Genomic DNA, 27439 nt, shown 5'->3' with positions numbered 1-27439 from the left:
TTCTGAAGGGTGATTGCTCAACAGCAGCAGGAAAGAATAGAAAAAGAACAGGCTGCATTGCAAAGAGACACATAGTACTCTAATAATACTTCCATTTCCTCTCTCATCTAAACTGAATCAGGTGAATGAAGTTAACCAAAGCATTCTGTGTGATTTCCCTGTTGATCTGGTGTAGTATCAGGATGTACTCCTATATGGGAAAATACACTATTTTTTTTTTCCCATGCTGCTTTCTGAGAATTAAACAACTATGGGTTGGGAAGGGGCTGGTAGAGATACTCTGTGGGGTTTTCTGTCACTGGTACATGGCACTGTATAAACCTAGTTTGCAGCACCAGTATTTGAGCATGTCACTTCAGTATTGTCTCTGGTGTTTTATACAAGGTTCTTCCTTGCAGAGGGATCTTATCTTAATCAGATTTTGTCTTGTGTCTGTGCATCGTCCTGCTGTTGTTTTTTTGTGACACATTTGCTATCCTTTATGAACAGCTTAAACATTTCTTTGTACTTGGTTCCTCCCACACAACTCCTACCCACCTTCTCACTCACACCTGTAGCCAAAAATACAATATGCATTTGAAAAAACAGAACGTTCTTCAGTTTCTACTCCAAAAATGTCCATAAAGAGCATGATAGGATGTACAAACTCCATGCTTACTTACAGCAAATATTTAGGCTTTATATTTCCTGCAGTTATATTTGACCTTCAGACTGACTTCTCTTCCTTTGGTACAGAGATGCTTTCAGCTTTCTAATTTAAAATGGTTATTTTGTTCCTGGTAAAAGCAGTAAAACTGCTCAGGGCAAATAGTTCATTTTGTTACCTAGTTACAAAACTAAGATAAATGGCAAATACCATTTGGTTTTCCTTCTCAGATTTTCTTTTTTCCAAAACACAGCTGTCTCAGGAAATGTTTGAAACATCTCTATAGGGCCTGGTATCTTTTCTTCTTGGATCACCAGTTTGTCCCTTTTGTGTAATAGTGTCAGGATGGTAACAGATATTCCATTTGCCCTACGGGAATTGTTTGCAGAGGCACTGACCATATCCTTAGGATGCTTTCTTCCCCGTGGTGGTGTGAGTGGTGCATGACTGTCCTCAGGTATGGGACAGTCTATCGGTTTCTGTGCCATCAGCTGCAATTGTCTATAGACTTCTGTAATATTTTTAACATTAATCCTACTTAGTCAGCATGTTAACTGTGTAAACCTGCTTTGTAGTAATGTATAGAGCACTGCTTGGTGTGTATTGAAAATTTTAATATATAATCAGAGCAGTGATTTAAATGGGTAAATCAGTGCACCTGACTGGACTCCTTTAAAGTAAACTTTGAAAATCGAGCAGGAATGTGTTGCTAAATATCTCCAAAGTATCAGTACTTGATTGTAGGTGATATATATGACAGATCCGTGAAAAGAAAATCTCTGGAGAGGAAAGGAGCTGGTAGCACAGGCATTGTCATATGTTGATGGGATGACACCAACTAGAAGGACAAGTAGATTAAGCTCTTTAGAAATATTTAGTGCATTAATCTAAATTGAGGCTTTGCTCATGTTGGGAAGCACAGGGTATATAACCCTTCAGGCCCCCTCTGTAGCTAACAAAAGGTGTAGCCACAATTTACCTTGCCCTAAAGCAGACATTTTACATGGGTCAAATTACTATTTTACTGTAAAAATTTATATTTCTTTTCATATGTTGTAGAAAATTTGGCATAACTTCTCTTTACTGAAATAAATCCCACAAAAAGTGACCAAACATTCATGAACCTGGTTTTGGTGGAAAATAAGTGTAAGTCAGATAATTCTAGATTTTATTCTCACCAGTAAGGAAGAATAGCCGAAAAATGGGAGAATGAAACAATGAAACACAACTTGCCCTTGAGTAACCCTATAGTGTAGAATCAATTTTTATGATTTTGTGCTGAAAGGGAATGAGGAAGTAAAATGAACTTCAAAACTAGCTTGCTGTGCAGTCGCAGTTGTGGAACTCAAGTAATGAACATTGAAAAAGTAAAAGCTGAATTAGTCATGGTGGTAATAACAGCCCAAGTCTTAATCTATAAATGTTAGGTAAAATCTAGGGGGAAATTCAGATGGGCAAAATGCAAAATGAGCTGTACATTCAAGAATTAGAAAAGGCATCAAGAAAATGTTTGATGAAAATAGAAAACTAAGCAAGAAATTTCCCAAAGAGCTGGCAAAAAGATTGTTTAAAAGTGAGAGTTCAAACCTTTAATGATTTTTTTGTTGTTGTTTTGTCTTTAAAAAGAGATGGATCCACCATTATCCTATTAGGGTAGTTATGAAGAAACAGAAAAGTCTTTGGACATAGGCAAAATCAAATTAGAACTTAGACAACTTAGATGTTGTAAACAGATGAAGTTGATTCTTGTATACCTCAGGAACTATTCAATGCAGGCCATTCATCATTTTATTCAAGAACTAAAGGAATATTTGGGAGTATAGGTTGCCCAATTTTCAGGGAAAACTTCTGAGAGAAACAGTTTGCAGATACTTAGAAAACAGCAGAAGAAGGAGTACTAATCCTGATGAAATTTTCAAGAATAAATTGTGAAATATCATTTTCCTCCTGAAAGAACATTAGTCACAGAGAAGTCATAAATGTAATTTTGCTGCAAACTTGCAGCCCCTATATTCTACCTATCAACATCTTCATAGCGTAGCATGTCATAAGCCTCCCAAAAACATAGAGAAAAACAGAAAAAAAAGCAAATATGTTGTCATGGCAAAATCTAATGGAAAGATCCAGGGCAAAACAGCTGTTTAATATAAGTTCAGGTGTCGCTGGCAATGCTGGGAATTCTGGGATTTGAGGAAGAGGGTTTATGTCTATATAGGATCATCTGGGTGCACAGTGCTCTGCCTTTTCCAGATAAACTCAGTTTCACCCCTCACAGTGCGTGCAGACATATGTTCAGTACTCACTGTCATCGTGATGAGCCAAAAACATTTCACAAAACTGAGACACCCGTGCAACTTCCCTGTACAAGAAGAGAGATTTAAAGGTACAGAAGGCAACTGGGAACTCGGTGAAGAGAAGCTGGGTGCAAACACTGATATATGCTCTTGAAAATACTCTCTTTTATGTATTTAAAGAAATGGCTCTTTGAAAAGAACTAAGTTTCTTTTCCCCTGAGGCTGTGGAGTTCAGAACTCATGGCAGAAAAACCCTAGCATCCCCCTTGACAGTAAAAGTTCATTTTAATGTAGTATGAGCTGTGTCCATGGTAACACTTCCATCTGGAAATAGTCAATCTTGGGGAAGAGAGCTGGTAGCAAACTGTTTTTCAGTGTTGTTGGTAAATATATCCAATCTGATGGCTGGAAGAGGAACTTAGACATATTCAGCCTCAAAATATGGGGCATTATTTTGTAATCAGAGCAAGTGGTTGTATTGTTAGAGAAGCTCATCGACTCATAGCTCATAGATTTGTCCTTTTGGAACTTCAAAATCAAATAGATTACTTTCAAAAATACAACCTTAATGGAGATTCTAGGGGAAAAAAATTGCCAGCAGCATATTCTGGAATGCTGCATATACTGCTGCATAATTTCATCTAGGAATTTGTCTTCCAGCTGCATTTCTGTCTCCCCACCACAACTCCTCACCCATGTCTTTCTGCAGTCTGTAACATACAGTGGAATTGTCTTGATGCAATAACTGTTTCCTCACTTAACTCTCACATTTCAAGCACATGATCAGAAGCTAATAAATTATACTAACAATTCTCTTGAATCAGGTATATCTTTTCTTCCCCAAGGATGTTAGCTATCAGACCTGTCAGTTCTGTGTCATACACAGCTAGTAAATTGGCCTAGAGTACAGGCTCTATATTTCTGTTGTTATTAAATCATCAGTTAATCAGCCTCTAAAATCTTCATTTTACTATTGCCTGAGTGAGTAAAAATTGTCTCATGCCAGACTGCTTGCTCTTCAGCTCCTTATAGTTTAAGGAGGAGTGTACATTCAGTTCAAACATTCTGACTTGGCAAATTTTGGTGTAACACTGTCAAGCAGAATTATATCACATCTGATAAACTGAAGATTTGTAATGAGTTTTGTACCCCTCAGTGTTGCTGCACTGCCAGGCTAACAGTGAAGAAGTGAAAGCCAAGCTTCTACTGCTGGATACAATAACTAAAATCCCTGAGCTTTATTCATACAGAGCTTTGCCCCGGGCTGGACTTTAGCCTTGTGCTCAAACTAACTAGTCTCCAGGAATCATTCTGCTCAGTCAGTTCTGGGTTTCTGAGTGATTAAAAAAATTAGCATGTGACACAAGCTGCAAAGTAATAGAAATTGGCCATCCATTAAATAGGGTATTGAAGGGATATCTGCAATATTTTATGTGAGGAGTTTTCTGAGATCTTTTTGAACAAACAGGTTAGATATACTGTGAATCTGAACAAGGAAGCCACCAGAACGGGAACAAAAGGAAAATCACTTAGAGAATACAAGAGCTATTTCCTTTCCACTGGTTATAAAAAGATGGTTTATATGAGAGTATGGAGCTTTGTCTATTCAAAGTGTCTGTGTCATAATCTTCATCTGTAGAGCCACAAATAAATCATGAATGTTGTGATTCAGGGAGTTTTAATATGAAACATGAGCACTAAACATTTACTTACATAATTTCAGTAAGACATTCTGCCCTTCAGCCACTGACACCTTGCCTCCTGGTCACTGGGTTGAGTTCAGTATGGATTTGCCATGGCACAAGCCAATGGCCATCTCACCTCTCACAGCCTCAGAGCCATACTCTGGATGTAGAAGTAGGAAAACATGTATCAAGCAGAGCTCAAGGCAAGGATTTCAATTTTTGAATTAATCTCTAACTCAGTGCTCAGGGTTGCTTCTGTCTCCAGGCAGCCACTGAAATTGTTTTGCCTTTTCATTTCAGTTCCTGAGTACCTATTTCTCATTGGCCTCAGCTGAAATTAAGTTCTTATCATCTTTGAGGTGTAAGGAACTTGTTAAAATGGAAAGCTTTACCTCATTTCAGAAGCAAGAGAGTTTCAATCATTATTTGTGCTTTTACTATCCTTTGAAATTCAAATGTGAAGCAAAAACCCTGCGGCATTATGAGTAAAACTGAACAACACAGGCATAGTTATATCCATTCACTTATGCTTGCAAATGTGAGAGTTAATTTAGGGAACAGTTACTGAATAAGAAAAAATACCTTTTAGATGTATATGGACACCGAGGTATATGGAATAAATGCTACCAAAAGGAGCCTGTCTAAATGACCCAGGATGAGAGCAGGAGACAAGAAAATACAAATGCTAAATACAGAATTAGAGAGAAAGAGGGATATTGCAGAAAGGCAGGAAAGTGAATGGAAGTAACAGTCGTGTGCGAATAAAAGCTGTAGGAGGGAGGAGGGACAGTTTGATATTTTACCAGTTCAGAGTAGAAAGAGAGCAGGAGCTGCAAAGGAGAAGGAATGTGTGAATGCTTGAAAGGATGACACTGCACTGAGATCCATGAAATTAGGTGGTGGCAGGAATAGAAGGGGTTTTGAGTGACCACACAGAAGGAGAAAAAATAAAAAAGTAGCAACTAGATTTAAATTTAAGAGCTAATGATGAGCTCTCCATTTTAACAATAATGAATACTCTTACTAAGAATTGTTTTTGATGGATGTTTCATGTATAAAATGGATGAAAGATAGTATTTATATTTATTTTTAAATCAGCTCATAGACACTGGCCTATGTTATTATCTAGTATAGTACTCCAACAGGTAATTTTCACAGGTAATACCAGTTGGCTCAACATGCAAAAGGTACGTCTCAAGTTTACCTTTTAGTAATATGACAGAATTCCATTGATCTCCTTGCAGTTGCTGAATTACCTCCAGTTCAGGTTGGTACTTGAACAAGCTGGTAGCTATTTAGTTATCTGAAAAAAATAATTGTCATGTCCATTAAAGCTCCAGTAAGTCCATGCATCCTTTTCATAAGGTGTCATTTACGTCTTAAACTAGTTTTGTTCATCAAACTAGTTTTGAGAAATTCTGGTGGAATTGAGGGGAAATTACTCTTAAGATGTCATTCAGTGAAATTATTTCAGTTCAAAGTTTGCAAATCTGGCATAATTCATAAAAGATACAATCACATGGGAAGCAGATCTTGTATCAGAATTTCTGTAGTTTGGATTAAAACATAAGTCTTTGCCTATGGTTCTAGGCTTAACAGGTGGTGTTAGGAATGATTCATGTGGTCTGGTGAGTCATAAATCTTGTTGGTTCCTACTGTAAAAGGCAGTGTGTGTAAGACACCTCTTCAAGAACATAACTTTTTTATTTTTTTCTGCTCCAAATATGCTTTGATATCCCTTTGTTTTTGGCTTAGCTGCCTCCTTAAAGTTCCTGGCGGGAAAAGGCATGATCCAGCTCATACCCCCACAGTGGTTCTTGTTTTCCAGAGAGGAATTTGCCTCTAGAATGTCCAGCTCCTCAGAGCATAAAGACCAGCTTACCAGAGGCAAAAATTGTAACTCTAAGGTAGCCAGACAAGGAAAATTGAAAAGGTCACTGAAATTGCTGGCCCATAAAAACAGAGAAGGAGGGTGCTGGGCATGGAGAAGAGCAGATGGGACATGATCCTATGTTTTGAGCTGCGTTCAGGATGAGAAAACCACTGTGCTTCTCTGTGCAGTTCTAACTAAATAGTAGAAAGTGTCGGCTCAGAACAGATCAGAATTGAGAAAGTGAGAGAAAAGCAATAAGTCTAGCCTGAAAATACAGCAGGAGCTGGAGAGTGAAGATCCTTCCTTCCTTCCTTCCTTCCTTCCGCCACTTCCGCCACTTCCGCCACTTCCGCCACTTCCTTCCGCCACTTCCTTCCCTCCTGGCAAAGACTGCCCCATATCAACATTTCTCCTGCTGGGTGCCACCCCCAGCCATGTCCCAGCATGTCCATGGTGCTGAGCCCGCTTTACTTCCCTAGCTCTTCCAGCAGCGCCTTGGCCTCAGGCTGGATGGGCATCCTTCTTCGCCTTGCGAAAAGGCTGCACTTTGGCAGCATGTCCTGGTTTCTTAGAATTGTGGTTTTTGGTGGATTGTATCAGTTGCCAAGAGGAATGGGGAACATTATGTAGAATGTTTATTCCACCTGCCTGTGAGGAAGGTTTTCCTCAGATGTGTTCACGGCAGATCATCCCTAATGGGTTTTTCCCAGTGTTCCTTGTTATACATTCCCAGTGACTAAACAGGACTGCTGGAGAGCATGGCCCAGCTTTCCTCTCGTCTCTTGATGATGTGCTTGACAGTACTTAAGTTGATGTGCAGAATTAAGGCAGAAAATAGGGGTTTTTTGTATCTTCTCTTAATGGAAACAATGGGAATTTTAGCTGTAAACAGTTGTCATTATTCAGACTTCTGTTTGCTTTTTCAGGCACCAAAAGCTCTTATTTTATGATTTCAACAAATACAAGAATTTAGACAGAATTTGAAAACTCTGCTGTATTTTTTGTTTTGTGGTAAAAGAATGCCTTTCCTTCACCTTTTAATTTATTGTATAAAAGCATGTACTATGTCAGTGACAACTTAAAGAAGTAATGGAAAGAAACCTTTTATGTTTTCTCCCCAGGGAAATGATATGTTTTTCCTTTCTTTTCCAATCCAACAAGGTATTTGGTTCCAAGTATTCATTTAACCACAGTATGAACACAAAATAAGGCGGCCTAAAGAAAGAAATGGCAAAATAAACCAGACTATTCTGATAGCTTCTGTTTGAATAACCTACGTAAAAATCATGTTCAGTTTCTAGAAGCCAACCAAACTGCAGCAAGTTCAGAATACAATCAAATTTCTACTAATATGGGCCACTCAAATATTTTAGAGGGAATATAACGCTTCCAATTTTAGAACAGCTCAATCTATGTCAAAAGTAAATCTGATCTTTCATTTCAGTGATGATTCAATATTAAATGAAGGTCATGCTTTATTTTGAGTCAACAAATGCAAAGGCCCAGTAACTACTGTGAGCTACTGTTGCATCTTTTTCTCCATCTCAGTTTAGTTTTGACCATAGTTTTCAACTCTCATCTTCTATTGCAGCACTCTTCTTTGTTTGTAAGTTTTTGAACTGCTTTTTGCCAGTTCGAAACACAGAAGAGACAGACTTCAGTATAAGCTGCAGGGTCTTCTTATTTCCATTATGTCAAATTCATTTTAGAGTTAGGCATCAGAAATTGTGCAGTCAAGTTCATTCTGGGCCAGGACATCAGGGCTGTGCAGTCAAGCTTCAGAACAGCTACTTTGCTTATTGTATAATACATTCTAAAGGAAGCAAACCCATTTATTATAGAAGGGAAAAAAAAATCAACCAAAACACCTTTGATATTTATTAAGCTTTCCTGTGCACATCTGCACCTTTTACTGATTTTTAAAATTTTCTTTTACTGATTATTCTTCACATAAATTATGTTAAATTAATTAAAAGCAGTAATTTTAATCAGATTTAACAATTTGCAATGAAATCATGTCAGGGAAAAATGTTAATGCACACAATTATTATGAGACATTAAATTAAGATATTGTTTTGGAGGAAGAGGCAAGACAGAGTATTATTTATTTTATTCTGCCTGAATTCTTTTTCATTTTGTTCTGATGGTAAAAATTTGATTAAAATATATAAACTAATGGTGCCTTTCATAAAGATTTAATGTCGCTATGTGAATATGCTGGTTTTCAACTAGAAGATTTGGAAGATTATTATATTTGCTTATAAATAGGGGGAAATGATACCCAGAAATCAAGTTAGCATCTACTCTTCTTTTTCTTTACAAAGTCAGACTAGATTATAAGTCATTTCTAAATTTGATACCTGTTATCCTACAGTGAGATTCTCTCACTGTTGGTGAGTAAAGTAATATGCAAACAGAACTCTCCCTCCCTATTTAGCAATGGTTATTCGATTTTTTTTTTTTTCTGCAGCTGTGTGTCTCCAAGAGGGACATCACTGTTCTGGCAACCTAATGTGGTCAGGTCATTTCCCTGTTCGGCATTGCTTAATCTGGTTTCCCTAGCTTGATTATAATCTAGATAAAATTGCAGAAGATAGAATTTATGTGTTATTTTCTCTCTGACATTTCTTTTCCTTGCTCTTTTGATTTCAGCCACTCGGGCCTCTAAGTCTTCCTCAGGTGTCTATTCCCATCTATGTCCTAATGTAAAAGTGAAATTAATTTCAGGAAAATTCATTCATTCACTGCAATATGTTGTGTTTGTACCTCAGGCAATCATTTCTTCTAGACCAAGGGTGCAAAGTAATCAGCTGCCATTTCAGCTGAAATGTTCATTTCAGCTGGCTTGTTTTTCTGTGGAGAAGTGAAAAATATTTGTATAACTTCAGTGAAATTCCTGTCTTATATTCACAGTCTTTATATGCTATTAGGATTGTCCTTATTAGTTCACACAGACATACAACTATTGTTTCTCAGAGGAGAAGGAGAATAAGCATGTGATTTCCTTATTCTTTACTACATTCTCTCCTTTTATCTATAGAGAGATTATTGGGATTTTTTAATAAAGTTTAAATCTTCTGTACTATATTTCCTAAGAAAGGCTTGTGTCCTCTCATAGTCTTTGACCTCAAGCCTGAACAATTTTTTTTTTTTTTTTTCCTTGGGACCTTCTAATGCTGACCAGGTGACATAATCCATATCCATCTCCCCAGCTCAGGAACTCAAGAATTCAGGAGTGTTCCTTTAAGCTTTTCTTCAGATCATCCTGTGCTTCAGTTACAAAAAGGAAAAGCATACAGATAAAAACAAAGCTCTCTCTTAAAGGGAAGGTTACTTGGCTTCAGAGTTGTCTCCTTCAGACACAGAATCAAGGCTGATGTTTCCTTTATGCCATGATACAGGCACTGTTCTTAAATTTAGGAATTCTGCTCACACTTCACAAATCTCAATTTTGTGCTCAGGTATTGAGTAATTGTAGTGCTGGTGCATCTGTGCTCAATGCAAAGCAGCATCAAGTGTCATAACACCATTACTGAGGAAAGGTAGGGAACAGCACCTCCTTTCCAGCAGCAGTACCCTGGTTTGTGTTCTTTACAGGAAGCTGGTAATCTCAACATCTGTTGCAAAGTCCTAGTTGACATCATCTTCCTTTTTATGTATTTTCAGTGTTGCAGATTAAAATATGGGAGATTTTTATGGCACTCAAAGTTCTCCTTCTCTCCTTTTGTTCTTTTAGAATGCACTTAATAATTGCTCTCTAGGATCATATATTCCTAGACTTAATTTCGTTGAGTGTTTCCCAGAGGTTTCAGTACACAACTTTAATGAAAGCTTTTGAACCTTTGGCTCATTTTTTTTTGAAAGCTTCTACAAGCCATTATAACATCCCAGGGAGATGGGACAACTGAGGACTCCTGGTTTAAATTATGAAGTTTATAATGTTATATTTGCCCCATGCTCATAATTTCTGTGTACAGTCATCAGTTCTACAGCATCATGCAGTCTTCTGGATCAGAAGCTGGGGTATCTCCTGGGCTTTATATAAATGCTATCACAAATTAGTTTTTCTAATAGTAATAATTTAAATGTTGTTTGCATACTAGTAAGGAGTAAATTTTGTCATGAAACTAAGGAAGAATTTTTTTATGATGCTAGTGGTGAGACAATGGCGCAGATTTCCCGGAGAGGTGGTGGGAGCTCCATCCCTGGAAGCATTCAGGGTCAGTATGGACAGGACTCTGAGCCACATGGTCTAGTTGAAGATGTCCCTGTTCATTGCAGAGGCACTTTAAAGTTTCCTTCCAACCCAAACTGTTCTATGACTCCATTATTCCATGGTAAATAAAAATTGCATTCTCAAAACAGCATAGTCTCTAAAATTTGATCAAAGACATCAAGTTAAGATGGGCCAGTTTCTAAGTCTTATCAAGCCAAATAAATCTATTCATAACAAAATCAATAGCTGTTACTTTAAAATTTCTATGTAAAGAAATATATTTTTGTAATCCTTAAAAGGCTGTTAAAGTTTAAATTTTAAAAACCTTTCTTTTTAATATGTGCTTAGCCATCTTGTAATAGTACTTGGTAAACATAAACACAAATATTTGCTGTAGCTGAGGATTTGGGTCTAGTGTTTTGGCATATTTGCTTCGTATGGCATGATTCTCATTCCTCTCCCTGCCCTTTATTTCCTTTCTTTTTCTTTTCCTCTGTAATCAGAATTGGATTTCTGTCCTGCTGAGGTTGTTACATATCAAAAGTTTCCTGTTCTTCACTAAAATATTATAAGGTGGAAACCCATAGAAGTGAAAGACAGAAAGAAGAAAGTGAAAGAAGAAAGACAGATAAATGCATAAGATAAATACATAAATGCAAACACAAATACATAAATAAAAGAAATCTCACATACTTCAGTACAGCCAGACAGTAATGCTCCCACTGGAAAGCAGGATTCAAGTGACTGGATCAGTTAATAAATCTGTATGTGAATTCTGTCTCTTTCTTAGGATACTGCTGACAAAATATATATCATAAAAAGAAATCTAAAGAGTTCTGAAACTCTTTGAACCCCTGAGTTTTAGGGGTGGATTTCCTACTTTGTTCTATTCTGTTCCTCTTCCATGTCTTGTGCAGCCAAAAATGGTTAAGAAAAAGAAGCCATATGGAAAGCTGCATGGATGTTGAACAGCCAGAGCTGAGGAAGCTGTGTGTGATAGCAACACCATTGCTGTTGTGTGCAAGACACAGGATGTTCCCAGGAAATAGTCAGAGGGGTTGCATGAACAGAAAACAGTAGATGGGATTTGTGCTTTAAAAGTTCTGCAGCCAGCAGCTTTTGTTAGACACACTCTATGTATCTTTGGATTTCCTGATGCTACTGACTGGGCCTGCAGAGTTTGACTGAAGGAGCAGCTTCTTTGCTTGCAGCATTCTTCAGTGACCTTCAAGCATCACAGAAAATTCACCTTTTGAACTTAATATATTAAGTGATATTGCTTGATGAGGAGATAACCAGAAAGGTAAACTCAGGAGAGCAGGAAACACCCAAAAGCAGTGATCAGAAAATCCTCATGGATAAGCAGAGTCAAACTATGAGGTCAGTGGTACTGGTGTGTGTCCTCTTGGCCGGTCATAGAAAGTTTTCTCTCAGCCTTTTTGATTTTGTACTTTGCCTTTCCACCTGGGCATCCATCTGACCTTAGCACCCATCGGATATTTAGGGTAGAACCCCACTTGTGTCTTCCTGTGTAATGTCAAGCTGCTCATGCCTGTTGTTGTCTCGGTTCCCTGCGCAGGTGAACGGCATTGATCTCCGGGGTGCTACCCATGAGCAGGCTGCAGCTGCGCTCAAAGGAGCGGGGCAGACGGTAACCATCATAGCACAATACCAGCCAGAGGGTAAGTGAAACAACCACCTGGAAGGCAGATGGCAAAAGAAAAGTGCTCTGGAGCCACTCATTTAACAGGGTGAGGCTGTTGTAGGTAGCGAGTTTCCCAGCTATCATCAACAGTCATCTGGAATGAAAATCAAAGTGACAGTTCTGTTCCAAGGAAATGGCTGTATTTTTGTCACAGAGCACTCTTTAAGTGTGCATATAATAACACAGTAATCAACAGTTAGTTATTCATTTTACTTTCATTAGTGTTCATTTTATGTCCTTTTCTAATCTCTTCCTGGAAATAGGTAGTGCAAAAGATAGGTTAAGAGAGAACAGAAATGCCAGGAAGATCTGACATTGCTTCAGTCAGATTAGAATTAGACAAGGATAAATGCTTCCTGCAGAATGTGTAGAGCTTCCCGTTATTACTTTTGGATGACAGCGTCCTTGTACCTTCAGGGCAATTAGGACTGGATAACAAGTACTTATTAGAGAAAATGACAGCTTTCTAAATAAACCATCAGAGGAAATTCAGCAGAATGTAAGACATTTAAGGTGGGATGCATCTCATTCAAATTTTGCTGTCTAAATGTTTAGCTTTCTAGAAGTTAAGCTTGTTTCAGTGGGTGGAAGTAGGCACTGATTGATTTGGAGTCCAGAATTAAAGGTCAAGACTCCTTGTTGTCCATGATCAGTGCCCCAAATGACTATCTGAGGTTCTCAGGGAATTTGTGAGAGGAATATTACCTTCTGATTGGAACTCAAGGTGGTTTTTCTCTTCACTAGTTATTACTTTAAAGTCTTTGCCAGATTAATTCAGCAAGTACAAGTGTCTGTGAAGATTTGCTGGCGCCGTGTTATCATTTTTCAGGAAGCAGTTCTAGCTCAATTCACAAGTTGATTCTGCCTGATTGTGCCCAGCCTAGGAGATATGTAAATCTCACAGGTGAAGCAACAGCTCTAATAACATGCTCAGTCAGTCAGGTTTTTTTAGGGAAGGTGAATTAGTACTTCCAGAATTTATCCAATATGACAATTTCGTTAATTTCTTTGGATCCTGATGATCACATTCAAGGAGAAAAACAGCTTCTGTTTTAGGCATATGTACAGTTGTGCTTCAGATCTGGAATCAAGCATCCATTTGTTAGTTTATCTGTGCTTGAGTCACCAAACAGAACAAATTGGGCCATAGTAAGAAATGGGAAGATGAAAGCAAATGAAATTGAAAGTATCTCTCTTCAGTTAAATAAATGGAAGATATTAATATAAAAATGCATGAGTAATAATCAGCATTATTTCAAATAAGCATTGAAAAGTAATTCCCTCACAGATAGAGATCTGCACTGGGCTCTGAATGAAGCCATGTTCCTATTAGTTCCAGCAATCTTGTTTGCTGTCTGGTGATTTTACACTGCAATTATCACCATGGTGTCTGGGTACTTGTAGCATTCATTGGCATGTCACAGTTGTTCCATGTCATTGTTAATACACAAAAAAATACATTGCTTGATGGCTTTTTCCTATTAGGATTGAACTTCTAGTTGACGTATTTGTACCCTACATTTTAGCAGCTCAGTCCTGTATCAAATTCAGTTTTGGTGAACATACAATTCAAAAGATGCTGATGAAATCTATCAGGTATTATAGTGGATATTTATTCCATTTTATCTACGTCATTGCTCCATTCACCGAAGCCCCTGTTGAGGGCAGACTAGTCCCAACTGCATCACTTCTTGTCAGTGAAGCAAGAAGTGATTTCTGTTTCAGCCAAATAGCTCAAAACACACCACAGAGAGTGAAGCTTGTGAGAAACAGGACCCAAAAGTTTGTAGTTTTATAGGAAATGAATGAATCTTTAAAGGTAGTGAGGGTACTCTATAGTTGTCCAGTATACGTTATGTTACTGAAATATTTAATTTTAATCTGAGATTCTGGTTAATGCAAACTGCATAAGTCAGATGTAAAATGAAAAATTTGTTTCCTGAGAATTCCCCAACAGCAAAGAAAGATGAAAAAACTTTTTTAAGAGTTACATAACCTTCACAAAAGGTTATATAAAGATTTATAGGCTACACAGAAAGTCAAACACACTCTATATGAGACTAAATGCTTATTTTATTCTAAAGTTATTGCAGAACTCTTCTTGTCCTTTATTTGAAATTTATACCTGATTTCTTATTTACTGTATCTTATCTCCTTGAATATATTGGAATATAGTCATAAAATAGTCTTAAGACTGTACAGTTGTACTTCCCTCAGGGGTTTCTCACTTTTAAACACTTCCAAATCTAGTAAAGTATGTAAGCTAAGTTGGCTGGTAGCTTCTTCCATTTTCACACTATAAGTTCTGAGTTGTTACTACAACTTCAGCTTTTTCTGGAGAGATCCAAGAATAGTCACTGCAAATGTTGATCAGTACATTTTTTTAATGTCTTCGATTATTAAGCCATTAGATGTTGTTGCAAAACGAAAAAAAAAAACAACATTCAATGAACCCTCTAGCTATTGATATTTCAGGTATTGAGTGATGATGATGTAAGTACCAGTCAATACTGTAAGCAAGCTGATGATTAGCAATTAAAATTGAAAGTAGATAAAGCTTATTTTATGCAGTGAAGGAAAGCTTCCAGCATTCTTATCTTGGTATTTTCCCAAAAAATAAATAGTATGCTATGCTGTGGGAAGAAAATAAGGTAAATATTATAGATACAGCTTTCAAAGTTTATATGTCCCTTTCCTTGCTTCAAACAGAATCACATTTGAAGCCTCATATGAACTTCCTTCGCAATTATTTGTAGAGACTTGGCAAAAAAATCTCATAAGAATGGTAACTCCTACAAAAATAAAACCAAACCCTAGTCTTTGCCATCAATTTGAATAGCTTTTCCCATCAATATTGTGGTGCTTTTTTTTATCATTCTGTTTGGAATGCTCAAATGCAGAGATGAGCTCAGACAAAACAGAATAGCATCATGACATTTTTTTGAATGCTGTCAGATCTGTGGTTGGTGATGGTGCTCAGCTGAACCACACTGCTCATCCCTCAAAAGTGGTCTGTGTGAAAGTGCTGCAAAAGAGCACAGATACTATGAATAAAGGGTGAATAGAAGAGACAGTGATTTCATGCAAAGTTGTTGAATGGAAATAAAAGGGATAGTATAAATGGAGAACAAATTCCTCAATTTTGCTCTTCAGTCCTTTTTTGCCTCATTTGCACTCACTACCTTTATTTCCCTCTTCTCTCTGAGAAACAGAGGAGGCAAAGCATTATGAAAATCCAAACAGAAATCTAAATTCTGTGAGTAAAATTAGGGATAGATTATGAAGAGCAAGAGGAAATCAATTTCAGAAGTTGAAAAAATCAGAGCTCAGCAGTAGAAGTACATATTTAGGAACAGCAGCCATAACTCTGGGCTTTTTTAGTAATTCCTTACTTTTATTAACAAAACTGAAAGTAACCTGTGTACTGTATGTTATGTACACATGTATTGTGTAAATGGAGGAGAATGAATGTTAAGCATATGATCTCTTAATAATCATTGTGGATGTAGTTTATGTGGAGGTTTGTTGATTTATTCAGTCCACACTAGTTAGTCCTCACAGGCTTCGAAAAATAACCTTTCATATTCTTGTAAAACTCATATCTTCTGCATGTGGCTGATATGAGAGTAAAGATAATTTAGGGTCCAAAAGCCACTTAGAACAAAATTAGAAGATTACCAATCACTTATATTTAGATTTGTACTCCAAATTTTTAATAATCAGAAGCATTTTGACTTTCCTTTACAGCTTAACAACTCTCAGATCTCTTTTAAAATATTGCACAGACATGAAGTAAATGCAAAATAAACACCTGAGCCTGGAAAATAATTTTAGGATGGATCAGTTTGTCCCTGCTAAACAATTAAGTGGAAGTTAAAATGGAATATATATCACACAGGGAAACACATTTTACACTTCCAGGTTTTTCTTCAGGATATATTTTGCTGCTTAGTGGCAAAAGTTGCAAGTACAGCACAGTATGGAAGGAATTAAAGGAAAAAAAAAAAGAAAACCATCATTTTTTCAGTTAAACTAAAAAATATTTTTAAGGAAAAGGGAACTGTGGTTGAAATAGTGACAATTTGTTCTGGAAGACACAGCTTGGGAGTGGGGACAAACTGAGTTCTAGTCTCCTAGTAAAGCTGCTAAAAATCTTTATTGCACATTTTAGTCTCAAAAGCTCATGTTCCTTTCCCCCACAGCAGTGTGAAAAGGTGAAGTGTAGCCTTAAGATTTTTGAAAAATATTCTGTCAGTGGTCTGCAAGCTGAGCTGTGCTGCATTGCAGTACCTCTGCAGCTATTGCCTCATAACAGTCCCTAGAAAAGTGTTAAACCAGTTGGAAGTTTCATGTGCTTTCAATATTTCAAGCAAGCCTATTAACCAACTGCCTTAACAGCTCATTAATTACAGTTTGATTAGAACAGCTGGCATTGCAGAGGTTAAAAAGTTATTACAGTGAAAGAATTTGTGTTTTTTCTCTTTGTGAGTGAGCTGCTGCTCGGTGCCTGCTGCTCGGTTGTGAGGTGAGTAGCTGAGCTTTAGACACAGAGTGTGAGAAGGAGAGACACTGAGAGGCAGTGTCTGTCTCTGCAGGCCATAGCTAAAGGAATTTTTGAAGAACTGCACCTATGCAAATCATGGAAGCTCTGATACTAAATTTACTTTTTTATTCTTTTGCTCCTAATTCTAGGAGGCTCCATAGTATATTAGAATAGACCTAACTTTAATAAGCAGCCCCAGATTTTATGAAAAAGTACCCCTTGTCTTACACATTTGCTTGAGCTGCGGATGCTGAGATTCACTTTTTTGAAAATATCAGATGAAAAATCCAGGAGTAACTTGTGAAGGTCTCTGAAGTGGTGGATATTTTTTAGCCCTTACCCCTTTTCTATTCCTTGTTCCTGCCTCAGAGTACTAACTCTTTTGGTACAACAGTCCTGATTCAGACATTTAACCTTTCAAGCTGCTGTAGGAATTAGGATAGATAAAAAATACGAAAGAAAAAGAAAATAATTGTACTTATTCATCTCTGCCTAGGTTACTTCTATACTTTGAAATGTGACTAGCCATATTATAGCTCCTTTTCCCCAGCTGTTAAAAAGGAATGTAGCTTAATTACTTGGATAAAGTTGCATTACAGCAGTTGGCTTTCATCTGGAAGCCAGTGTATCGAATTGCCGAAGAATGCAAGATATTAGAGTTACATTTCATGCATGTGCATTAAAGAACAGAACATAATCTTGGAACAGCCAAGCTGGATCTGACCAAAGCACATTTGCTGAGGATCCAGTTTCCAAGAGTGGCCAGCAGCTTAGAGAGAGGAGAAAGACCAGGACAAGCACAGAAGTGGTACTTGCCCTGAGTACTGTCCTACTCACGGTGGGGGGGTGAAAAATCCTCCCTCCCGTTGTCCTCAGGCAGAAACCACCATCATTATAAGGATGAATAAAATAGAAAAAAATGTTTACAGGTATGTTTCATAGATTGTCCTGCTGAAATTCAGTGAGTGATTTTTGTTGAGAAGCTTGGTCCATGTTTTTAAGTTAGGAAAATTGAGAAAGAATGAAAAATACAAATAAAAAACCTCAATATTCTGATAGCATATTTTTCCCCTTGTATTTGAGCCTTTTTTTTCACTTGACACCATAAGAGGAGCAGCATTGTTCCAGAGCTAGAGAAATTTTTATTTCAAATCCCAATTCATTGATGATAGTTGATAGTGCACCAGAGTTCTCCTACGCAAGAGACTCTTTCAAATAGCAATATTAAAGGCTGCTTTTTTCCCCCCTCTTTTTTGCAGTGGCATCTCCAACTCTACTGTTTTCTTACTTACCCACAGAGGTTTTTTGCTATGTTGAAGAACAGGAAATCGTTTTCTCTAGCTGATAAATTGCAGGCCCATGCCTCCTTTACTTGTCTGTGAAGTGCCCATTGAAAAGAGGTTAGCCAGATGATAGAATAATTTCAATTGGAAGTGACCTATAAAGGCCAGCTAGTTCCAAACCTCCACCCATGATCAGGGGTATCTTCAACTACATCAGTTGCTCAGAGCCCCATCCAATCTGGCCTTGCATGTTTCCAGGGATGGCATGACAGATGATGCTGTCAAAACTATTTCTCCCTTCTTGTAGTTTTAACATGTTTTGCTTCCACAAAAGTTCCAGAGTTCACTAAGCAAGAAATTGCCTCTTTGTTGCAAAGATTTCTGTGTTAGTGGAGATGTTTAACAGGGTTGTGTGGCTGCAATACACAACTTCATGTAGCGCACTGAATGGTATTTGTTGTGTTCAAAACTAATCCTTGAGTGCTCCAGGCTATTTCAGCAGTTAATGTACAGGGTTAAATGTTGAGATTGGTATTTTCTGCCTTGCTTATGGTCTAATAAATACAATTTTGTTACCCTTTAGAAAATGCACAAGTGCCAATATAGTACCCACTTATCTGGCCATGCAAAACTTTTGCCTTAGGTTTAGCTTTAGTGCCTCTATTTGCTGCATATTATTTAGAATATACTGCTTTTATTTTTACATTGTTGAATAAAAGCCTTTAATTTTATCATTTCATTGCAAGTTTCACAATATCTTTACTTCAAGTAAAAAACCCCTAAAGCATATTTAAAATAGAAAGAATGGTTAAAAAAATCTCCCTGATAAACTTGCAAATTATTTTCTCATCTCACAGCATTTCCTTTCTGTTTGCCTGAGCTGTCCTCACCACAGTTTCCACTCTTCTGCAAATTAAGTCTAGGCCCTGAGTGACTCTGTCTGTGTTCATGGGCATTGCCCCAGCACTGACAGATATTTCTGGGGCTCATCAGATGCCACAGCTGAAGCACCAGGGATTACAAATGTTCTTGTAAAGTCAAGCCTTAGTAGACTTCCCATAAGGCACAAAAGGTTACATTCTAATTCCTCTGATAAATTTAAAAATCACTTTCTTAGTAGAGTTACATAGTGAAACCCATACAACATTGAATATTTTATAAAAAGAAGAATTTTCATTTGTTTCTCTTCTTTTTTGTCTTTGTCTGAAATAGTCAGCACTCACTATGCATCTATGCATGAAACAAGTTGTGGATATATTTTCTTAATGTTTTTCTGCAGATTCACTTGTGTTTAATGTAGTCATCCTTGTCTGCTAGAGTGTATTTGCTGTTTCCTTACAGACTCCTGAGCTTTCTCAATTCCCATTTTCATGAATGTTTCATTTTAAGTACTTAGTTTTTCATTCACCCATATTTAACTCTTGTTTCTATCAACTGGCTTTAAATTTCCTTGAATAGTACAGTTTTCATTGAAGAATATACAGTTGTCAGTGTTGTATGGGGAAGTATGATTTCCTTTTAAAAACCATCTTTTCTTCTTTTCATTTTAAATGTGAAAATGTACATTTTTCCTGTAGTCATTTAAGCTTCATTAGTAGTGCAGGTCTTGCTTTTTTTTTTTTGTTGTTGTTGTTCATACACAGCCTTCTGTGCATAGTCATATTTATTTACACATGGAAAAAGCGTATCTTCTAATTCTTTATGGTGGAAATTAATTCATAATTAATTATGAATTAATTTCCTTTGACAATTTATTAATTTAAGTTCAGTATTTTCCACTTTTTGCTGTTTTGTTAAGGTAGTCATTAATAAGTCTGCTTGGGAATGCAAATAAAGAGTTGGTTTTCTTTTTGTAACAGGACTAATGTTATCAGCTGTGCATTTAACTGGTAAATATGGGCTACAGATTGTTCCAACAGATTTTCTTCCCTGTCTTAGAGTTCACTAAAACTCTGGTTTTGCCCTTACTTGACAGCTTTTTCAGAAAACAAACTTTCTTTCAATGGCAAAGACACCTATGGATATGTCCTGGCCTTTTAGAAGGGGTTATGCTGCTGAGTAAGCTGAGGGGTGTCCAAGGATAATTCACCATAGAACCAGAATAAGGCTGATGTTATTTCTGAACCCATTCCAGTGTTTGTTTTCTTAATCTCTTTCTTCTTTCAATTTTTTTGTTGTGATTTTCATCTGGGGAAAAAAATGCATTTCATGCCAATGTTTTGTGTTTACTTTCAATTTTTACTTTTTAGGTGATAAGTCTTGCCAATATTTTTTCTATTTAAATTCTTTCACAGCAACATCCTTTCATATATCATATGACCCTGAGAAGCTCCTATTTATTGTTATCTATTTATTTTGAAATGTGTTCTCTTTTACTTCTTATTGATGTTTGCACTTTGCAAAGACATGGTTTGTTTCTTTGTTGTTTTTCTTTTTAGTTACTTTCAGTGACAGGTGTTTTTTCCTTCTTTTCTTACAGTTAATATAAGTCTGTCCTATCCTATTGCCACTGCCTCTCCTAGTCTTCCTAGTAACTGAAAAACTTCAGCTTTAGAAGTTGTTATATAACTCATAGCTGGCCCTGGGTGATTGGGCTTTTAAAGATGTTGAAGACTCTTCACAAAAGTATTTTTATATCCAAACATTTTAACACATCTTAGTTTATTAGAATTCAAAAACTCACTAGAACCCTGTTTTTCTTCTGCCTTCAGGTGAATTACTTCATGTAGAGACATGACTGAAAATACAAAGTACTTCATTAACTGGCTGACATTCCACAATGTATTCAGTATTACCAATGTTCATGTGCTTAAAATAACAATATATACCTTCTGTACAATCCTTGCATGTTGAGCTTATGTCCCTAGAAAATATGAATACTAAAATTTAACCTTTCCTGGCAGTAATTTATGTAAAAATACTGAGCAAGTAAAATGTTTCCATTTGAAATTAAAAGTGTATTCTCCTGGTGTTTCCTGCAGACCTTCCCTTGAATCTCTTGAAAAGAAAAAAATTAAGTAGTTTTTCTTTTGAATCTATCCTGCAAGTCACGGTGTATTTGTGTCAGCATTTCGTTAGAAACAGACAAATTGGAGAGTTTCTGGTGTTACTTTTTTTTTTTTTTGCTTGCAAAACACCAGCAAGGGAGAAAGTGGTGAGGCACTGCCACAGCATGCCCAGGAACTTTATGGATGCCACATCCCTGGAAGTGTTCAAGGACAGGTTAGATGGGGCTTGGAGCTTCCTGGTCTCTTGGAAATGTGTCCCTGCCCATGGCAGAGGGGTTGGAACTGGATGGTCTTTAAGGTCCCTTCCAACCAAAACCATTTTGTGATTCTGTGACTGATTCTGTGATTCACAGGGATGAAGTTTTCCCAAAGGATGCAGAGATTATCGCCTGCTTTTGAAGATATCATGCTGAGGAAAGATAGCAAGTCTGATATAAAGTGACAAACATTATGCTGGCATTGATAAATGTCACAGAAGACAACAGCATATCAGGGATTTTCTTGGCCCAGTGCTGTGGCTGCTGTCAGCACAAAATTCTAGTGAGTGCTTGGGATAGTCTTTCATTATTTGTATTTTTAAAGTTTACAGTTCTTGACACATACAGGGATTTGCTTTTAATTATAATACAGAACTAGGCAAAAACAAACAAAAAAAGAGTAATGCTTTCTTAAAAAGAGGCCATTGGCTAAGCTGCTTGCCCGAGGTCTCTGAGTCAAGATGTAATTCTCTCTGAGGTTGTTCAGCCCTTGTCAGTGAGGTGAGTCTCATCTCACCAGCTGTAGAGGGAATATCAATGACTGACTTGGGCTGGAGGGACAAAGCCAAGGCAAGATGAATAGGCCTCTTCTGGTGTCCCTGCCATGCAGCTACTGGAAAGTGCTGTGCAGACATCAAACTGCTTTCCCCAGCTCAACGAGTGAACCACTAATGAAGCCAGAAAAAAACTTTTTGAGGTCTCTGCCTTTGGTTTGTTGCTAGCCAAGAGTTTCTCTCAGGAATAATTCTTGAGGGGAGTTAGTAAAGTTATTATTTTCTTGGAGGGAGAGAAAAATGGGAAAAACTACAGACAACTTAAAGTTGTGATTCCAGTAGAAAAATTAAAAACTTAAGAGTTTCAAAGCAAAATAGAAAATTGCAAGACAATAAATTCTAGATAATTGGTTGGTTAATTTGAATTTATTCCCTATGGGCAAGAATGACAGCAGAGTGTGAGAAATGAAACATAAAATGTGCACTTTTAAATAGAGAGGGACAAAGAGGTAGAGGGAAGTTCTATTCAGATCTACTCCTATTTGCTGCACTGGCATGCACAGCATTTTTAAGGATTTCACGTAGTGAAATAGTGAATAGTTACCCTTCTCCATGTGCCTTCCTAGCTCTGATCTCTGCCTACTGAGAGTGGTATACATGGGACCTTTAGTGAAAGTAAAAATACTGATTTGAGGTGCATTCAATGTTTAGGTGACCATAATAAGAGCAGAAATTCTGTTGAGTAGACTTCTGTGCACACTGGCACACAGACATAAACACTCATGCAGCCTTTGGAATCTGGGATCCACAGGGCCAGATTTTAAGAGCTATCTTAAAGGATAAAGGGTATCTGCAAGAGATCTCATCACAGCTATCATAATCTGCACATCCTTAGACAATAGGTGCTTGTGTGGGTAAGTAATAAGGTAAACAGCTTCAGATGATACACTGAGCTGTGCCTGGGATAAAACTATTTTTCCTCAAGTCCACTCAATGCCTCTGAAAATCTTTGCTACCAAGCTACTTCTACAATTAATTCCCCTTTTTTCCATTATCTTGATCTACGTCACTCTTTCTAACATTACTTGCCTTTTCATGACTGTTAAGATGGCAGCTGACAAGAGAAATAAGAATCAGATTTAGACTTCATTGTCAATCTCAATACTTCATTATAAACTCATTGAAAATACTTAATTAACTGCAGAGTCACTGAAATAATGCCATATTTCATGTCAGCTTCAAAAAAACCCCTCTTTTCAATATTAATATTGAGTAGGAAAACCTTTGTTTAACAAAAAATGCCCTGAATACATATTATCATATTATCTTTGATTTTTTTATTATACATATTATCTTTGATTTTACCCTCTCTCACCTATATGGGTTGCAGTGTAATGGCTGAATTAGAAATTTAAGTGAATGCTGAAATAAATGGAATTTTTTTAAATTAAGTTTTAACTACAGCTGAGTGTGAAGAAGTGTTTAAAGATACAACTTCATTTATCTACAAAGTTACATTTTCTATATATTTTAACCTGACAATCCATCTTCTTTTAGAAGCTCTAGTATCTTGAGCAGAAAGTAACTTTGTCCCCTGGTTTCAGGGTGGAAGATGGTTTCAACAATATTATAGTCAATGTTTTCAAAGCCATGCATTCAAGTTACGCTCTGAAATAGAAATATCTTGACATGAATTATGTGACTGATAATTTCTCATAAAATTCTGTTAAATTATAGTTTTTTAATATAAAAGGGATATAAAAATTAAACAGGGATGTAGAAGTCTGACATAAATCACCTTTCAGTAAAGTTTGTTTTCAGACATCTTTGAAGGACTTTCTTGTGACATTCTAATTCCCTTTGCAGTATTCAAGGGAAACATGTGAGACTAACCCGAGCAATAATTACTTTCAGCACTTATAATAATTATTTTTAACACTTAATGTAATAAGCACATTTGCTTTAAATTGCTCTACAGCTAAGAATTACGCAGAAAATTCAGGTTTTGGAAACTTTGAACAAAATTTCTGAATACTGAGTTTAATTGTTGCTTCAGTGCTGTTTGGTGCCTAAACACACAAAGAAATATGTAACACACATGTTAAAAGCCAGGTTACTTTAGTTTCAGTTGAATGCATATGCCTCCTAGACAAGAATTTTTCATTTTCTTGGAGAGACTGAGATTAGTGGGGATTTTCCTGGCTTGCAGAGATAGACATTTGGGAATAGGGAGTGAGTATGAAATGGGGACGGGAGAGAGATGGAAAATCCTCATACTTTCGTGTTCTATCATTTCATTTGTGAAGTGAGTGCTAAAAGTTTTTTGTACAGTTGGGTACTTTGGTGGCAATTGTCAGAGGGTTTTGTGTGTGTGTGTGTGTGTGTGTGTGTGTGTACTTTTCAGTGTTTCTCTTTTAAACCTCCCATTATGCTACACATGGGTGTAGGTGTGTATTTGTGCAAAATTCTGTGTGGTGATCCTCACCTCCTTAACCATTCAAGCAGCCTCTAATGGAAGTTATCAAAGCAGTGTCTGTATCAGAGTGATTTCCTTACATGTCTTGGAGGGTAATACACAGCCAGTCCAGCTTGTGTCCCAAAAGTAATGTACCTGCATTATTTTTTCTTCTCTGCATTTATATTCCCTGCATCTCTGAAAAATAACCTGAAATTTGCAGCTATCTTAGAAATTAATTCTCTTTATAAAGGAAGACTACTCAGTATAAGGTAAGTATCTTCTTTACGATGGGTTGCATGTTGCTTTTTAAACTGGAAAAGGTTTAGATTAGATGATAGGGGAAAAAATCTATACTCATTGGGTGGTGAGGCACTGGCACAGGTTGCCCAGAGAAGCTGTAGGTGCTTCATCCCTGGAAGTGTTCAAGGCCAGGTCAGATGGGGCTTTGAGCAGCATGTTCTAATGAAAGGTGTCCCTGCCCATGGCAGGAGGTTGGAACCAGAAGATCTTTAAGGTCCCATCCAACCCAAGACTGTGGGTCTCATCATTCCCAGTACTGCGTACCAGGAAATAGGTCATGTTATCATTCTTGATTGGATTCAAAAATTTAAAAGCAAGGTGTACTGAACAGGCCTGCAGGGACAGCAGAGGTTCTGACAGGCAGTGGGTGTTAACTCTGTCCTTGAATTTGCATAGTTCTCTTCTTATTATTTAGTTAAACAGCTCAGCCACCTTCAAGGATCAGACAGTAATTATGTTTTGAAAGTAAAGAGAGACCAATGTAAGTGATAAGTCTTAGTTATTGGACAGAAACTGTAAGTTTCAATGTTAGGAGTCAATCTGCATTGGAATAAAGAATTCTTAAATTAACGTCATTACTCAAAAACTTTATACATTTAGGATTGTCATAAAATAACCCAAGAAGAGGAGAAATATCTGCAGCATGATGGAAATAACTGCTGCAAAGGAAAACGCTGACTATCTTGAGTACAGTAACTGCCATATTCTGTCTTGTCTGTGTGTTTCCCATAAATATTTTATTTCAGATAAAATTGCATCCATTATATCTGGTAAGTGACCATGTAAGATGAGTTTAATATACTGGGAATGAAGCATCGTTAGTTCTAGAATAAAGGAACTCCGTCCAGCATGTGAGATGGGGCAGGCCTGGCTGGATCTGACTCTTCACCTCCAAGATATTTTCAAGGAAAATATCAAAGGTTGCTTCAAAACCATAGGAATTCAGAAAAAGTCCAAATTATTTCAATTTAACAGTGCTTTTGTGTTATGTTTTACAAAGTTGGGATATCTCATGTTGACACGTCCTTCTTGAATTGGGGTCACTTTTCTTAGCATATCATGTAAACAGAAGCCCATAAGATGCTTCATTTCTTGGTCTTTAGAGTGGAGTAGAAGTGTAGGAGCACAGCAGAACTATTTTCCTAATGCCATTACTGTCAGTTGACTGTCAGAAATATAATCATTTTAGGAGAAATTAGGGAGAGAAATCAATTCTGGTAAACATGCCCTTCTGAAAAAGGGATGCAGATGACCCCCATCAGGAAACAAGTTCAGCTTATGCTTTGTAAGTTGCAATGCATTTCTAGATATGCTTCTGTCTTGAGATTTTTCTGTGATGTTTTAAAATAAGTCTATAGGTGCCATAGAGAAGCACAGGAAAATCTGAGTGTTCTGAGGAAGTAAACAAATATAAATCAACATAGAGATAAATATTTTATATTTACTCCCTTCCACCCAGATTCAGGTGACTTAAAGCCAATGTGCCTGCTAGTGTGTCTACTAATAGTATATATTATAGTACATTTTAAAATTTTATAGGTATACTGTAGATGGTATAAAATATATATAAATGTAAAAATAAAATTACGTTTGATATTCTCTCTTTGGAAAGGCCAATACACTCAGTAGAAAAGGCTTGGCATGGGAAGGATTTAGGCTGTCCAAGTCTGGGTCCAAACATAGTAACCAAATGGTTGGTATTTCTCTCTTGTGTGAATAAATGTCCAGGTGTGATACTGTGCTGTCTGTTGAGTCTTATGGTAAGAGACTGGAAGAAAACATCTACAGAAATGTCAGTATTTATCACTGGTGTTATTGCTCTGCCTCTTATAATAGAGTTTTAACTTCTGTGGAGAAATTGGAGGGCATTGCATTGTCATATGGGTAGATCCCTGTTCTTGTATTTAGGAGAGATTTTAGCTTTGAAATCTCTCAGTGTATTTATTGCCAAGGATGGCTGAACAAGAGCACCACATTGTTCTCAGCTTCTTTCACCACTTGCAAGGGATGTTGTATGTTGTCTCCTTTAGCATGTCTAGATCTGGAAAACAATAAGGTGAGAGCTGTTGTTACTGAGACCTTAACAGCATCCATTGAGTCACAAGTGGTTCAGTTCACAAAGTTGTCATAGTAATTTTTTTTTTAAGAAAACATTACTACTAATGGAATTGAAAACAATGATTGCTGATTGCTGTTTGCACTTGTACTGCATTCTCTCCTAAGTCTTTTTACATTGTTTCTAAGTTTGAAAACTGAGTCATATTTAAATTTCCCACATCAGGATAGTAAATAAAATGGCAATTACTAAGCAATCTTATTTCTAACACATTTAAGTGATTTATGGCTGCAGTAGACAATGTATTAAAATCCTGCATGTGAAATTAAAAATATAATGGCTGGAAAACTACATACAAGCTCAAAGGAAGGTATGAAATACCTTCCAAATAATCCAGAGAATTAATGGATTCCAGCAAGAAAGTTGTAGATAGTGTTAAAAAAATAAAAATATAGCTAAATATATTCAAAAAGAAAATAGTATTTAGGTTGTTTAATAGTTTCATATTCAAGCTCTGTATAGGAAAGAATGCAGTGTTCAATTTTCTATTCCTCTTTCCAGAGAAAATGGGAGCATAACCAGTTTTAAAGTTGGCCGCAGTGAAACACTAACACAAAGAAC

The 27439-nt window shown here is 36.9% G+C and overlaps 1 protein-coding gene across 28 annotated transcripts in view; it reads left to right on the top strand.

The window, feature by feature from the left end:
- The window catches only part of DLG2 (discs large MAGUK scaffold protein 2), a 982417-nt gene that overhangs the window by 773361 nt on the left and 181617 nt on the right, over positions 1–27439 (top strand). For all 28 annotated transcript variants that reach the window (XM_039718578.1, XM_039718592.1, XM_039718586.1 and 25 more), the window contains one exon: positions 12294–12396. In XM_039718578.1, the coding sequence (XP_039574512.1) occupies positions 12294–12396 (103 nt within the window). The remainder of the gene's footprint in view (positions 1–12293; positions 12397–27439) is intronic.

This window comes from Passer montanus, unplaced genomic scaffold, assembly GCF_014805655.1.
Source record: "Passer montanus isolate IOZ18808 unplaced genomic scaffold, ASM1480565v1 scaffold4, whole genome shotgun sequence".
In the NCBI taxonomy this organism is placed as follows: domain Eukaryota; kingdom Metazoa; phylum Chordata; class Aves; order Passeriformes; family Passeridae; genus Passer; species Passer montanus.
Note: the sequence above shows the minus strand (reverse complement) of the source record. Positions and strands in the feature narration are given on the sequence as shown.